A 16,710-nucleotide genomic window follows, 5' to 3' on the forward strand; every position below is an offset into this window, starting at 1 on the left:
AACCGAGAAAGGCTGACATGCACTGGGCCATAGCTCATGAGGAGTCACGTTTGTGTGCTGAAGTGAGTGCTAATGTCTGATACCACCTTTGCCTCCTTTTACTTTGCTCCTGTTCATAAGCAGTAGATTGTGCTTCTGCTTTTCTTACAGTAAAACCACCATGCAGGGACCCTTTACCAGACTAGATGGAAGACACGCTCTTTCCAGCTTTTTCTCCTTAATGGAGTGCTGGATCAGTTCAGCCCTATTCTGAGTGTCTGGATGTCTTCAGTTTGGGGAGGGAATAAATGTTTTCCATTATTTCCTTAGGGCCAGTCTGTGTTCTTCAGTCTCAATATCACCAGGGTTATTTGGATACCCATTTGACATATGCTTTTTGAGTGAATACTTTAGAAATTACAAATTAGTGGCCCTTTAGGTGAATATGTGCTCATGTGTTTAGGTTGTTACTTTTTTTTAAAAGTCGTTTCATAATTGACAGATTACTTAAAAATCTGGATTTTGAGATTCATTTGAAAAATGACACTCTTTCAACACTGGGGCTTAATCATTGACAGGAATCAAATGAAACAGAGTGAAGGATGGTCCTTTTAAAAGAAATATATACTTCACCTCCAGGCTTAATTATCTCTATTTTCTCCCTGACTTGGAAATCAAATGCTATGTGCCTTTTATGATTGTATTAAAATATTTAAAGAGATATTTATCTCTATCTATGTCCATATACACATGAGTACTAGAGGAAGAGCATTGTATTATACTTATATGTGGCCCTCTTTTCTCCTTCTTCTTATATGTTGACCCTTGTAGGTATTTGAATGACTATCCTCAGAATTCCAAATGAGAAGAAGGGATTGATGGACCAAACTCTACCCTAACCCCTACCCATACTGAATTTTTCAGCTGTCATTTCTAAAATAATAATGATATTTTTGTATAGCTCTTTATTTCCTTTGATACATTTTCTCATTCTCTTTTGGCCCTTTCCTAGATCATTCCTAGAAAGAAACTACAGATACATCTCAGCTTTCCTAGTACCCAAACCAAATCTCAATTTCCTTAAAGAGAATAGTCTTCAGATATGAAGGTAAAAGCCATAAAAAAGTAGAAGGGAAAGAGAGAGGTAAAAATTTGTTAGTACAAATGAAATCACATAAAAATATAACTTTATTGATGCTAACAACTTTAGGCAGTTTAGAGCACACTGGTTTACAGTGAGACAGAACACTATGAATCCCTGTGTGGGAGTACTTGGTTCTTCCTGGGAAAATGTTCTGTAGGTTTCCCATTGAGCCTGTTCCTACAGCTTCCACCAAAATTGAAACTGACTTCTTTCCGTGATGCTCCCTCGAGGTGCACATACCCTGTTAAGTGTCATAGCCCAAGTACACCTGACTGACTTATAGTATGAGGTTGGTCAACAAACTCAAAGGAAACACTGAAATTCTTTGCTCTGTTTAAAACCATGGGGTAAGAGAGAGGATCAGACTTTAGGCAACTTGCACATACTGACCTTCTAGGGCCCAAGAAGAGTGTGCTCTTCTGAGGCCATTAGAGGCAATAAATCTGGATTCAGGTCCTTCAGGTCTTTTGTCTCCTAGAAATAAATAGTTTTTAAAAATCAATAAAGGGGACACAACCTGATAGTCCATTAGATGATAAAAATGTCAATTATTCCCATAGGTTCATGACACATAATGGGCTGGTAGAAATAGCAGCCACCACCCACCACACAGTAATTATAGGATATAAAAGTCATTGTTATTGGATAAATCCGTGAAATGGTGAAGAGCAAGGGCTGAAATCTGGGGAGCAGGGGGTTCCAATCTGGTGCCATTTTGTATCCATTGAGTTTCTGACTCTTGGGGAACAGGCTTACAGAGATGTGTCTCCCACTGGGGCTGGGTATGGATCTCTGCCCGGCTCTTGCTCCTAAGCTGACTCTCTCCTTCACAGTAGGTGACACAGCACCGGCAGGCTGCAGAGGGCTTCCCTCTGTGCTTGGACATCGTGTCTGGGCCTGGAGAAGCGCCTGCAGCTCTCCCTGAGCTCTGGAGTTCTGGGGGCTCTTTCAAACGGCTTTTCCTCCTTTGAACGTGGTCCAGACTGATGTCAGACTGGGAAGAGCAGCTCTCATTCCAGCCAGAGCTGGCACTCAGACTTCTCAGTGGAAGAGCCAGTCTCAAGGCCTTCCAGAATTTAGAGCCAGAATGTTTGGACTTTTCTCCCTTCCAGCTCACAAAAGATACAGACTCCTTCAGCTGTAGGATGCTTGGGTGTGGCTGCTCAAGGGGACGATACTCAACCACAATGAGCTTGGTGGCAATGGAGTTCTGGCACATGACACCCAGTTTGAACTCTAGCATGCTGATGCTCTTTTCTGTCACATAATCTGGGCTCAGCACAACAATCATCCTCCGGCTCCTTTGAATGAAGTCAAAAACTGCTTCCACTGTATCTATAGGAAAATGAAAGGACAATGCCTAGTGAAAACATACAAGTTTCAGTTCATTGTTGACAGTCTTAGGGAGGACAGGCAATGAATACTTGAGAATACAAGATCGAAGTGTTAAATAATCTACCCCGGTAAGGAATCTCATCTACACTATTCTTATTGTTGCAGTGTCTGCTACCTTCAAGGATGAGGAAGTAACCACCTCTAAAAACAGCTAATTTCAGCTCTACTTGTAAATAATTTCTTGTTTTGAAAAGTTGTTTCCTTGTACTTTAGTGGTCTTAGATCTAACATTTTAAAATACTTTAAGTATTTCATAATTATTGTGATCTCATTGTATTTTTTTCCTCATCTCTAGATTAAATAACTTCATGAATTTTATATCTTATTCTCCATATGAATTGGTAACAAGTCTCTTCCCTTTTTTTATTGATTTTTTTTCTTAATACAATTCAGTTTATATATATATATATGTCACCTAAGAGCATTATCATGAACAGGACTGAACATAATGCTCCAGACACAGTCTTATCAGCAAAGATCTACAGGGCATTACTAGCTCCTAAGATCCACACAGTTATAGCTCTTGATACTTAACATTTTTGGACATATCAGAGCGTTCATAGTATTGACTGTGATGTCAACCAAAATTCCCTTTCTTGTTCTCTGTATGTCAAGAATTGGTCTGAATAACAATTAAAGAGGCAACAACAATGACAACAATAACTGGTAAAAATCATCCAATTAGACTTCTCACCAAGCATTCAATTCCAATAGTTTTTGTGGTGAATTTGGGCAAAACCTAACAGAAGCTTCTTGAGATAAACTCCGTGCTAAACTCATTGTGAGATTTAGGAGCTTAAACAGATTTTCTGAAGGGAATTCCAAACTTGTAAATTGCAGCTGTTGACAACTCTGAAAACACATGCTGTGAACAGACCACGAGACTGAGTACCTGTGCTTTTCAGGCCAGGAGTGAAGCACTGAGGGAGAAACTTTTCAGTCTGTGAAGACAAGCTGAAAGTTTGCAGTGAATTGGATTATGAATTTGACAGGGAATGAAGGAGCTTTGCTCTCTACTATATTCTTTCTTTCCAACTGTTGAATTTAACATGAATTTGAAGGAAAACCAAAAGAGATGTGTTCAGTGTTTAAGAACTTGTGACTGGCTTTATCAAGAGCACAAAGTACTTTAGTGACTTTTTGCTTCAATCTTATCTTTTTGCTTCAATCACTTATCTTCAAAGCCTGTTTGTGTGTGTGTGTATCTGTGTGTCTTGGTAACTCCTTTTTCTTTCCTATCTTATTCAGAATCTTATGTTTCTACCTTTCATAAAACCGAGGATGCGAGTTTAGGAAGTCTACTGTTTCTCCTGTATCATGATGAATATGATATAACCCTAAGATAACATGGATAATTTTTCAACAAAAGGAACTCGTGCACTCAAATTGCATGCGTGTAGGGAGGAGGTGTGTAACTGTGGGTATGGTTCATTTCTAAATAGTCACTTTAGGAAAATGTTTGTTCTGTCCAAAGGGGGTACCATTCTTGAAAATAAAACATTGTCTTAGACCCTTTAAAAAAATTGTCTTTAAAACCTATGGTTTTTTTTTTCAAATTTGTTTTTAATTTTGGTAATCCACTTGAAAGTGGAGGATTTGCCATTTAGAGAGGGTAATGCAAAAAAAATAAAATAAATAAATATGAATGGTGGAATTCCAGACATTGAGGAATAGATTAGAAGATGGTTTTCAGATAAGAGTTGGTCTATACCTCAGCCTCTTCATATAATACTTTGAAGGAAACTGCCTCCTTTATGGCCTATTTTAATATCTTCCATGCTGTTAAATTTCATATTTGAGGATGTTAATTGTAATTTTTTTTTTAATGATGACTATTATTTGGAGGGGGCATCTTAAATTAGGTTGTTTATTCTGTTTGGCTCAAAAAAAAAAAAAAAAAAAGAAGAAGAAAACCTGAGGTGTGGCTATAGATTGATAAGGCCAGTTTTTTTGTGTGTGGTAATAAATTGGGTTTGGAGTGACAGTTTCTGATCTAGAACTCTTCACTACTCTAGAATAATCCTGCCTATAAAAGTTACAATATCCTTGGTATTAACTTGGGAGTAGAAAGAAAACTAAAACAAAACTAGGACTGTAATTTTGCTCTTTAGCTAGATTATTGATATATGAGAGTGTATTAAACCTCTCTCTCTCTTAAAACTTGAAGTACAGATTTTAAAAAATGGGGGCATCTAATTTGAAAGACGAATCTGAATTCAAATACTGGTTTCTCCATTTAATACTATAATCATTTATTTTAGTATCTTTAAAATTTGAATTCATCTATCTATAAAATGCATATAATGAGAACACATTTGTAGGGTTGCTGGACAATTTATCAATATCTATAGGTCAATGTCTACTGCATGTTATGCTTTTGAATTAATCACCTTGATTAAATTATTATTATCCAATGTTTACTGAGCACAATATTAAAATAATGTATAGACTAATATTGATTCCAAATCAACCCCTAACAGGAACTTTAGAGGATTAACTTAAACTGTGGATTCAAAGTTTTAAAATTCTGTGTATTCAGTTTAAAATAAAAGTGGACAATATACTACTGGAATACTTAGTTAGCCCATTGCTAAGAATACTTCATATCCCTTGAGTAGAAACAGAGAAATAGATAAGTTGCTGAATGCGTCTCCTGTTGTACTTCATGTTTACCTGTGTCAAAGACCTAATAACCTCAGTTGTTGTTCACTCAGTTGTGTCCAGCTCTTTGCAACACAATGGAGTATAGTCTGCCAGCCTCCTCTGTCCATGAAATTTTCCAGGCAAAAATAGGCTGGAGTAGGTTGTCATTTCCTTCTCTAGGCAATCTTCCTGACCCAGGGATTGAACCTGCATCTCTCGCATTGGCAGGAGGATTCCTTACCTCTGCATCACCTGGGTGCTTATATCTCCAAAGATAGTAATATACATTATGTTCCAACTCTGCTTTGAAGTTGTTTCTTAAATGAGTAAGGATTGCTTTTTTGTAACTTCCATGCATTGATCCTAAGTCTACTCTTTGGAGACTGGTTTGAAACAGGGAAATTTTTTGGAGGAAAATTTTTACTAAGCAAACCAGTTAAGTTATAGAGGTCCAATAAATATTTTTGGAATAAATAAGATTTATTTAAAAAAGCAAGAAAGCTCCCTTTTACTACAGACCTAATATTAACTCAAAAGAAAATGTCTTTTCAAATATTTATCACTGATTTGTTTGAAATAGAAATGAATATCTGATTCAAACAATCACCTGTTAACTAAAGGCAAGGCATTGTTAGTTGATCTTTTTTAAGGCAACTGCTTTTGAGTTGAAAACCTATAAAAGGTAAGCTATTACCGTTAACTGTCCAAGTTTCAAGTTGAACAAAAAGAAATAGGTTTGTGTCTCTATTTTAAAACTCTCTTCTTTCTATCTGCCTTTCTTTATTCTCTGTCTCTATTCCTCATCTTTTCCTCCATCTCATTCTCTCTCTTCTGACTCTTTCTTTCCACACTCATTCATGTGTGCACAAGCACACACAGACACATACAGATGTCTGGTATATTAGATCAATCCATTGTACTTAAGTAACTCTTTTACTCAGAGGTAAAGAAAATGTTGAGTTGAAGTTCCCAGTTTTTTCAGATTTTTCTCAGAAAGAGAAAACTAATGTCCCTTAAAACATTTCTTTTTCTAAGTGTATCATTCTTTTTATTCTCATTTCTTATGCCCAAACATGAAAAATACATAAAACACATGCACAAAATAAAATTCAATGGTGAAAATAAATGGTTTATTTTTAAAATAAACAAATTTACAAATCAAATGGAAAATGGAAAATACAAACATTTATGGATAAAATAAAAAAGATAGTCTTAAAATATGAAAAACCTATGGAAAGGAAATAGATAATTAACAAGTGGAGTGAAACTTTTTTTCCCCAATACAATGGAGTACTTGTTTATTAGAATACTAGGGAATCATCCAAACTACATTGCATAAAAAATGAAATTATTTTATAGGGTTGTGTAATTGGACACTCTATATATCATGTCTTTTTGTTTGTTTGTTTGTTTAATTGGGTGCAGAAGGTCTGTATACCATATATCTAAAACCTTTGAGATTTCTTTTTAACATTGGATACTTTTGTTTTTAATATTAGAGAGTGATTTCTCCTTGCTTTCCAATGTATGTTTCTCCTTCTCTCTCAAATATTCTGTACTGGGCAGCTGCTGGATCATAAAACAAACAAACAAAAAAGAACTCTTGAAACAAAATTATCTTAGGATGAGATATCATTTCGATTTGAGTTGCTTTAGATTTTTAGCATTTGAAAACATTCAGTAGCAAATACAGTAATGTAAATAGAACAAAAGTTATCTAGAAGTTTCTAGGGGTACCAAACATCATTTAGCATAAATATGAAATCCAAAAGTGCAAAAAGATGCTGCATTGGCAAGAGAATGGCCCCTTGATAATGGGGCTGTCCCTCATCTACCTAAAGCTCATTCTTGAATTGAAATTCAAATCTTATCTGGGGTCAGTTCTCCTCTGGTCTTGTGATGAAAGGGTTAATAGAAGGAGTACTTGTGCTTTGTAATAATGAAAAGCATTAACTAAGCTAAAAACATTAGATCCAAGATGACCCCCATACCATAGTTTTATAGTCAATGATTCATGAAGCTTTTGTTTTATTTAAAATAAAAACTCCTCCATAGAAAAATGATTTATTAAATAGACTTTAGTAATCAGAAGGACACAAATATAGGAGATAATTTTAGAATAGTTTATCAACATTCATACTACTAAGATAAGAATTTCCTTAAATTATGAATTATTATTTTTCATAGGACACCCAGGCTCATTTATAGGTATTTTTCCTTTCTTTTCCTTTCTTACTTAAAAGTCCAATAGAGATTTGTCTCTCCAAGAGTTGAGCACTAAGATTAACATAATTTCTAAGTATGTGTGCTCAGAATATAGTAGGTGGTCCATTAATGCTAGAGGGCTGGCTAGTGCTTAGCAGTGACCATGGAAGCTCTGTGCAAAACAGACCTACACTGCACCCAGATCAACTGTGGCAGTAGTAAGTTATTGTTACTAATTTAGGGAGGGCAGAAGTTAACAACAACTACTCTGGGAGCTGTAAATTCACAAATATTATTAATGTGCAGAAAACAGTGACATAAAAATATTACAGTAAAAAACATAATTTAAAAACTGGATAAGAGTTCCAGTACTTTGTAATATTGTGCCAATGACTATTTAAAGTCATATGTGGATATATATATATATACATATATATGTGTGTGTAGTGTGTGTGTATATATATACAATTCATGTATGTATGTGTGTATATGTAATTCATGTGTATATATGCAATATATATATAATTTTGTGTGTATATACATATATATTTTTAAAAAATCTATATGTAACATAGATATTCACCACTCTGTAAACCCTGGACTTAGTTTTTACTTTTCCAAGTCTTAAGAACAGTAAAGTTTTACTTATACAAACTAAAACATGTTTAGTTGACAGTGACTTTTCAGTCTAACTTGTTTGAAGTGAGTGTTATTAACTTATCAGTGAATAAAATATGAAAACTACTCAGGGTCCAGTTAATACTTTTAGAGTATTAATGCTAAAAGCACTCTCAAGGTCCCTAAGTCTAACTTGAACACTTTACAACGGGGAGACAGAAACAAGTAAAGAGAAATTATTTTCCTAATATTCACATTAGCAAAGCTAAGATTAAAAGACAAATTGACAAACACCCTGTTCTGTGCTTTTCTTATAAGACAGAAAATGCCCTTGAAAGCTTTTTGCTCTTCTTTTACACAATATTAGCACCAGTAAGAGAAGCTTCCTCTCCAATGAATCATGTGCGGAGCCACCTGCATGCTCTGAATGACTGACCCAAAATGCAGGAGGTAGGGAGATGGAGTGATGGATATGGGTCAACCTACAGATAATTGGGAGTTTACTGTAATAAAATATTATTACATAGTTTTCAAGGTGACAAATATGATACCAACTACCTGAGATAGAGTGCATGGGGTGGTGGGGGAGATGACAGGACACAATGCGGGAAAGCCCTTTAAGCCAATCATAAGGAACGTTTACAGTCACCCTGCTTTATAACATCATAAATGGTGTTGGTCTTGCTGTGAGAGTGTCTAGCATAGTAGGATGAGCAAAAGAGTTAATTTTCCTTAGCAAAGATAAATTTAGGCCCTGATTGTCTTTTAAGGGATGAATAAAAAGAAAAGAAAACTATACTTGAAACTCTTAATGACCTTGTTAACAGATGACTCATCTATAAGGGTTCTTTAAATCAATAACAAAGGCTTCCTCATAATATTAAGATTATTCCAAAAAGAGAGAGAAAGTGAGCGTGAATGAATAGATATGAACAGGAACAGGAATGGAGGATGCAGAAGGGGAATTTTGCATCACCAATTCTTGCAAAAAATGGAGTGACCTCAGGCACTGGCAACCAGTGGTGGATCTAAGCCTTTGTATTGCCTGAGGAAGCAGAACAGTTCTGCTACAGTAACCCTGAATTTATCTCTATGGGGAGGCTTCCATAGAATTTGTTTCTGTCCATGAACAACACACTGGGAATAAAGCAGGGGAATCCTTCTTTCTTGGAGTATTGCTGGATCTTTTCATCCATCATTCACTGGCTCTTTCATACATTTTTCAAGGATGAATAAGTGAGACCCTGCTCGCAACTTCTAGACCACCTGGGGCTTTTCTTCACTGGCATGGCCACCTGCAGCTGCTTCCAGAACCTGCCCTGTGGATACTTGGATTTCTCCCCTTTCCATTTAATGACCGTGAGCACCGTCTTAGCCCTCTTCAACTCTTTCACCTTCGTTTCCTTCACAGCTTTGTACTGCACTAAAATGACGTTGATGCTGCCTCGAGAGGCCATGTTTTCTAGGCCAGCCTTGAGCTCCAGGAGGGCTTGGGTTCCCTGGAGCACGTAGTTGGGGCTTAGGACAACCAGGAGGCGTCTGCTTTTCTGAATGAAGCTCAAGGTCTCATCTGTGACAACTGGGAAAGAAAACACCATGGGCATTAGTGATGGCCAAGAACTCCCTCCAAGTATGGGGCTTGAGGAGCAAGTGAAAAGAAATTAGCATAATAGTTTGAGAATTGGGGTGAAACTTTGATTAACAACATTTAATCCTTAGACCAATTGCTCTCTTCAGAAAATGTCACTCTCTTCAGGGAGAATAGAAACTGAATGCACATATTCCAACCCTGAAGGAATTCCAAACAAGCATAAAGCCAAAATGTATTCCTATGACCTTGGTCTTCAGAAGCATCATTTGGGACATGAAGAATGTGTGGGTAGTACTGAAATCAATTTCTTCAAACTGTGTGGTATATTTTGGCCCAGCAAAATCAGGTCTTGAGCCCTTTCTCCCCAAAGATACCCATGTATTAACTCTCTACTGCCAGTGAGTATTAAAAAATATACATTATAGTGCTAAATCATAGAAATTCACTTTTCACTAACACAGAACAGCAAGAGTAAAACACTTCATTTTTTGGTAGTCCCTCTCTACTGTCAGGCACCTCCCAGACACAGACTATTCTATATCACTGGAATAGGAACTTAAGAAAATCTAACCAGTTGAATGGTATTTTGACTGGAATCACATTCTCAGCTCAGCTTTCTATTCTGCTCTGCTCTGGAGCCTAAATTAGTCCCTGAATCTTTCTCCTTAAACTCCTATCATTACTAAGAAGCCATGTGTTTCAGCAGCTGCTAGCTGATGCATGTGCCTTCACTGGCAAGCAAATGGTTTCTTCAGGTCGAAAAAGCAGCAGCAGCAGGGGAAAATGGAAATGCTGTATAATTTTATTCTGTTGTCAAGGGTTCTGATTAGTTCCTGTCACTAAATTCTTGGGAATAATCCATCTCCTCGAGGTTGCTTATCAAGGACTGAATAATCCTTTTCCTGGGGTTCAGATGGAAGGCAACTCCAGGGAATGCACCAGTGTTGTGCAAAGCCATCTCAAGGTTTACCATACTCCCCACTCCCCCGAGCAGTCATTTTGCCCTTTAATCTTCACAGGTACAGAGGCAATGGGGAGAGAGTTGAAATTAAAATAGCATGTGCAGCCTAGAGGAGAATCCAGGAATAAGTAATTGTCCACTCCAAGCACTGTTGCTGATTAACTGTGTGTAAGCAGGGAAAGAGACCTAGAGGGAAAGAGGACTGAGTAAAAGCAGCAGGGAGAATGCAAAAGATCACAAAAATCAGTCATCAAAAGCAAAATGCAAGAGTAATTATATAGAACTTGAATTCTTCAAAGAACTATCAATCCCTGCTGGAGTCTTACATTGTTGTTATCCTGTGTATCTTCACATAACTGTTCAGATAGTAGTAAATATCAGTTGAATGACTTATGGATGAATAATTAGATGAATAAATTATTTAAGATTTTAAGCTTCAAAATGAGTGGGATTTGTCCTTTATCTATATAGTCAAGTCAGCATTTTCTGGCAAAATTATGCTGAAAGAGATATCTCCTACAGAACGGAAGCATGATGGACTTTTGGATGATGATTTTGGACATAAAGTGATCCCACTAATTCAAAATAAGCATAAAAATTAATGTCTATTCTCTCTCTCAAATTATCAATATAACTAAGAAATATACTAAGTGATTAATGTAAACAGGATTTAGGGGAAGAAAATAAATTAGTTTGTTGTAAAGATTAGAGATATTAATGCATTTTAACAGTACAGAGTTTAACAGTGGGTTTATGAGTGCTATCATGCATTTACAAAAGAGACTTGAATGTAGCATCACTTTATGTGTTACTGTCTGGATCTGAAAATTAGAGGTACATTTTATTTTAAATCATTCAACATTTCAATCTTTTTATACCTATTAGGATATACTGACCTTTGTAAAATGTTAAACTCATTTCAAATGTGTAATTTGATATGAAGGAAGAAACAGACACAAGGAAAGAGGAGATTTGAGCAGCATTGGTTTGCGAGAAAACAAGAATGAAAAAAAGGAAGGAAAATATTCTAATTACTATCAGTAAGTAATATAATGGAGGATTCCATGCACTCTCTTCTGCACCTCACTTTTTGCAAAATCGAGTAAATCTCATCTGTATACAAATGTTTTAAACTCACTCTTTATGAAAAAATTCTAGGCAAATTAGTTAAACCTTCTAAAAATCTAAATGTGAGTAAACAAAATGTTTAAAGCTATGGCTCTTGGCAGAGCTCCAATGCACTCTGCATCTACACTTTTCTCACATTGTTTTTAAAGCTTACTGGGGAAATATTTTAAAACCATAAACTGCACTTGAATAATCTGCATCTTATAATGTAGAATTATTCCTGTTGTTGTTGTTTAGTTGCTAAGTCGTGTCTGATTCTTTGTGACCCATGGACTGTACCCTGCCAAGATCCTTTTCCATGGGACTTCTCAGGTAAGAATACTGGAGTGGATTGGCATTCCTTACCTATGGCATCTTTCCAAGCCAGGGATAGAACCCACATCTCCTGTGTTTCCTGCGTTGGCAGGCTGATTCTTTACCACTGAGACATCTGGGAAGACCATATTTATTCCTAGAGAGTCTCTATCTATTACAAAATGAACTGGACATTTAAATGTCCAAAGATGTCAACATAGAACTGTGCCATGACTCTTACATGTGACCTGAAGCTACAGGTCTACTCTGCTTTTCAGTGTAGCATCACCTGTACTCATCTGAAATACCTACTTCCCCCAGGCAGACTGTCTCGGTCAAAGATGCACAGCTTGTATCCAAATTCATTCTCCAAGACTCCACGGAGGGTCAGTAATACAAATTCTTCTTCTTCAGCATTCCTTGCATAGGATACATAAATATCATATTCCTTTCCATCTAGCAAAAATTTAATAAAAGACACAAAACACAGATCCAATATAAATTAGGAAAGTTTCTCAATAGTACTGTATTTTTTCTTAAATCAAAAACTTTTGGATATTAGACATTTTCATTTTTTGCACTTGTGAATTAGCTGACAGATTTCAGTGTGATTTCCCACCTGTGACAGGTCTCCAGGCAAAATGACTATTTTAAGGTGTAATTGCAAATTTTATCTGATGTGTCTTCTACTCTCATCTCACTGAGTTCAGATTTTGTAGTGGAGAATGAGTGAGGTTTGGCTCATTCACCTATGAACTTACGGAATCAGGAAGCAAATAGTTACTCAGTCGTAGATGCTGGCAAAAATACCATGCAGAACATTTCTAATTCCTGCCCTCGTATGTCACTCACTAATATATGAGAATAATAAATTGAGCAAAACCTTGAGAAATGTCTAAATTATGTATACCTGAAAATACCTACAATTAAAATATGCTTAGATTTGATGAACCAATTTTTCTCCCAGTTGCCTAATTATAAAAATCATCTCTTGTTAAAAATACAGGTGCCTGTCTCTTCTACAAGCCATTCAATGAGACTTTATGGGATGGGTATTAGAATTGATAATTAAATGTTTCATTCTTGTCACCTGGCATAGAGGCACTAAAACTGTTTCTTAAACTATAATGTGTACATGAATCATTTTTGGAATCCGGTTGAAATGTAGATGCTGATTCATAATAGGGGCTAGCCTTTAGATGCTCCTTTTAGTAAGCTCTCATGTGATTCTTCTGGTACACAGATAACCCGTGAGTACAAAGTGTGGACATGCACTCTCTAGTACAATACCCACAAGCCACAAGTGGCTATTAAGCACTTGAAATGTATCTGGTCTGAATGGAGCTATGCTGCAAGTGTAAAACACAATACACTCTGAACTTCGAAGATTTTTTAGTACCAAAAGTAAGACTAAAATATCTCTATTAACATAATATTAAATTACAAGCTAAAATGATAGTCTTTTGAATATGTTAGATAACATAATTATTAAAATTATTTTCACTTTTCTTTTCTTTTTCCCTATGTGACCACTAGAACAATATTAAATCACATATGTGCTTCATATTGTATTTCTATTTGGATACTGCCAATCTAGACTAAATCATATATTGACCCAAGAAATCAGAATAATATGCATTAGAAAGATTTTCAATAGTAAGGGCTAAAACCGAAGTTAGTCTGATTATATCTTCCAATTAATCCAGGTTTTATCAAGCCAATATGTTTTCTCAAGATGGCAGTCGGGAAATATACATGAAATTTTCATTACTCACCTAAAATGGTTTCATCTGTTCCAAAATGAGCCCGGTAAAATAAGACCATCTCCAGCCAGTAAACATGGTAAATAACAATGAGAATCACCACCAGGAGGACTGTGGCTCCAAAGCCACATGCCAGTTCCACTGTGTACCTTGGAGCTATCATTGGAGAGACCAACAAAGAAACAAACTGATTTGTGCACGATAGTCATGGTGACCCATCATTCTGCAAATAGCTGGTTAAACCAAGCAGCTGAGTCATGAACCTGACCTATATGTGTGAACAAGCAGAGATCACATGGTGGAGGTTGAGCACTATGTTCTAACACCAGATTGTGACCTATTTATCTTTTTGTTTCCAGAAACTGACATAGAAGGTGCTTTTAAACAATTATATGATTTGAATACACTTCGATGATAATACAAATTAAAACAGATCTTATTGGGAACAACTTAAAAGGTCATCCAATCTGACTCACAAACTGACAACTAAATCTTCTCAAAAATATTTTTGGAAAGCGTAACTCCAACCTATGTCCAGCTCTTACTAGACCAGCTGACGACACTTGTAGAACTTTAATTGTTGGAGCAGCTAACTGAGCAAAAATTTTAATGTGTTTATACCAGTCTTAGTTTCATCCTCTTGTCCAGTGCCATACGGAAGAAATTTAATTTCTTTTTCTTTATATTTGGCAATAAGCCTCAACAATTTTATTATCATTGAACAGAAAATGAGGGTATCCACCTAATGCTGAGTATGCTTGGCTCTGAAAGTATCTCTCAGGTGTACAGTTCTAGGATATACATTCTATAAGACTGCTTCTCCACTCTTTCTCACTCACTATTAAACTGTACATTGTTATAGTCGTCTAGGTAGAGACTATGTCTTCTTCATCCAACCTATCTTGAGAACTCTGGGAACTGAATGAACATTTCTGGATATAATGTTACAGACTTCTAAGTAGTGTTATTTAAAATAAGTCTAGTACTATGTGATATTTAAAATAAGTCTGAAAGTGAAAGTCACTCAGTCGTGTCCGACTCTACTGGAGTGGGTACTCTTTTCCTTCTGCGGGGAATATTCCTAACTCAGGGATCAAACCCAGGTCTCCCACATTGCAGGCAGATTCTTTACTAGCTGAACCACAAGAAAAGCCCAATACTGGAGTGGGTAGCCTATCCTTTCTGCAGGAGATCTTCCTGACCCAGGAATTGAACCTGGGCCTCCTGCATCGCAGGTAGATTCTTTACCAACTGAGTTATCAGGGAAGCCCAAAAATAAGTCTAGTATTATACTATGTATTTGTAACTTCATGTGGCTGCTTTATTAGTTTTACTAGTGAAACTTAAGAGTTTGAGATTGAACAAAATATTTCTGGATCTGAAACAGAAGTGGCTTAAATTATATATTAGTTGATTTGACAATTACTTATTGACATCTACCATTTGCTAGAAGCTGTTGAGGTTATAACAGTAGATAAAACAGGAAGGGTCTCTGCCCTCTTAGGGCTAAGATTCTAATGCAGGGAAGTAAATAAGGAAATAAATAAGACAGTTACTATTAGAGAGTGATCCATGCTATGAAAGAAATAAACCAGGGTAATATGAGGGAGGTAATTGAGGGGAGGCATTGGGGCAGGAGAGGTATATTAGGTAGATGTGAGAAAAAGCCTTTTTAAACACCTGAACATTGTGTGTATTAAGTGTTTGCCGGGACAAGGTACAGAAAAGTGTTCTTCAATCTGGAACTGTTATCAAGCCTTCCTGACTTCAAAGTTCATAGATCTTTGCACAACACTACCATGAAGTTCAATTATTGATCATACCAGTGAAAAATCCCTTTTAAAACAGGTGGCTATTCTAAGCAGAGAAGGCAGTGGCACCCCACTCCAGTACTCTTGTCTGGAAAATCCCATGGATGGAGGAGCCTGGTAAGCTGCAGTCCATGGGGTCGCGAAGAGTCTGACATGACTGAGCAACTTCACTTTCACTTTTCCCTTTCATGCATTGGAGAAGGAAATGGCAACCCACTCCAGTGTTCTTGCCTGGAGAATCCCAGGGACGGGGGCGCCTGGTGGGCTGCCGTCTATGGGGTCGCACAGCGTCAGACACAACTGAAGTGACTTAGCAGCAGTAGCAGCTATTCTAAAGGGAAAATGGTGAGTAGCCTAGAGCAAAATCTGAAATTCTCTAATTAAAAGAAAAAATCATTGAGTTTTGCATTCATTATCCTAAACTCAGGGTACTAATCCTGCTACAGATATAGCCTGGGAGTCAGCTGTACAGAATTACCATGTACTCTAATACTTATGATTTCCAGGTGGCGCAGTGGTAAAGAATCTTCCTCTCAAATGCAGGAGACCCGGGTTCAATCGATCCCTGGGTCTGGAAGATTCCCAGAAGTAGAAAATGGCAACCCACTCCAGTATTCTTGCCTGGATAATCCCATGGACAGAGGAGCCTGGCGGGCTACAGTCCCTGGGTTGCAAAGAGTCAGATACAACTAAGCGACTGAGCATGCATGCACACAGGCTTGTACTCAACCCATGAACAACAGTGCTTTAAAATAAGATAATAAATGCCATAAAGCTATGTCAGTGCATTTGAGAATTTATTAAGATCAGTTTGAGTAGCTGGCATGAAAATTGCTGTGTCCTTGGTATTTCTGAGTACATGTTATCTTAACGACACACTAGGCTAATTCCCACTGTCATCCTCATTATTTGCTCAGCTATTTTGGCTCTCTCTGGATGGACATTTCACAATAAGAAAAAATGAAAAAAGGTCAGTGGAGCCGCTTACCTGAAATGGATTTTTCTTAAAAAATATCAATAGTCACCTTGTTTAGTGATCAAGATATCAATTACACTCATGGCTTTCCCTCTGCTACATTCATTTTACTACTGCTGTTTTATTTCTACTAGAGCCTTTTAACTTTGTGTCATACAATTACACGTGTCATATTTACAGACTGCATTTTGTTGGGCCACCT

The 16,710-nt window shown here is 36.8% G+C and overlaps 1 protein-coding gene across 8 annotated transcripts in view; it reads right to left on the minus strand.

Annotated features, from left to right (window-relative positions):
• Positions 1-1,149: 1,149 nt before the first annotated feature.
• The window catches only part of LOC102396581 (interleukin 1 receptor accessory protein), a 150,458-nt gene continuing 134,897 nt past the window's right edge, over positions 1,150-16,710 (minus strand). For 6 of the 8 annotated variants that reach the window (XM_025286529.3, XM_006060983.4, XM_025286509.3 and 3 more), the window contains 3 exons: positions 13,734-13,877; positions 12,271-12,414; positions 1,150-2,458 (listed from right to left, as the gene is read on the minus strand). In XM_025286529.3, coding sequence (XP_025142314.3) covers positions 1,740-2,458; positions 12,271-12,414; positions 13,734-13,877 — 1,007 coding nt within the window. In that variant the 3' untranslated portion in view covers positions 1,150-1,739. Of the gene's footprint in view, positions 2,459-6,441; positions 9,564-12,270; positions 12,415-13,733; positions 13,878-16,710 lie in introns of those variants that run through there. The other 2 variants (XM_044943587.2, XM_025286538.3) reach the window with 2 other exon arrangements.

This window comes from Bubalus bubalis, chromosome 1 (genome assembly GCF_019923935.1).
Source record: "Bubalus bubalis isolate 160015118507 breed Murrah chromosome 1, NDDB_SH_1, whole genome shotgun sequence".
Classification (NCBI taxonomy): Eukaryota; Metazoa; Chordata; class Mammalia; order Artiodactyla; family Bovidae; genus Bubalus; species Bubalus bubalis.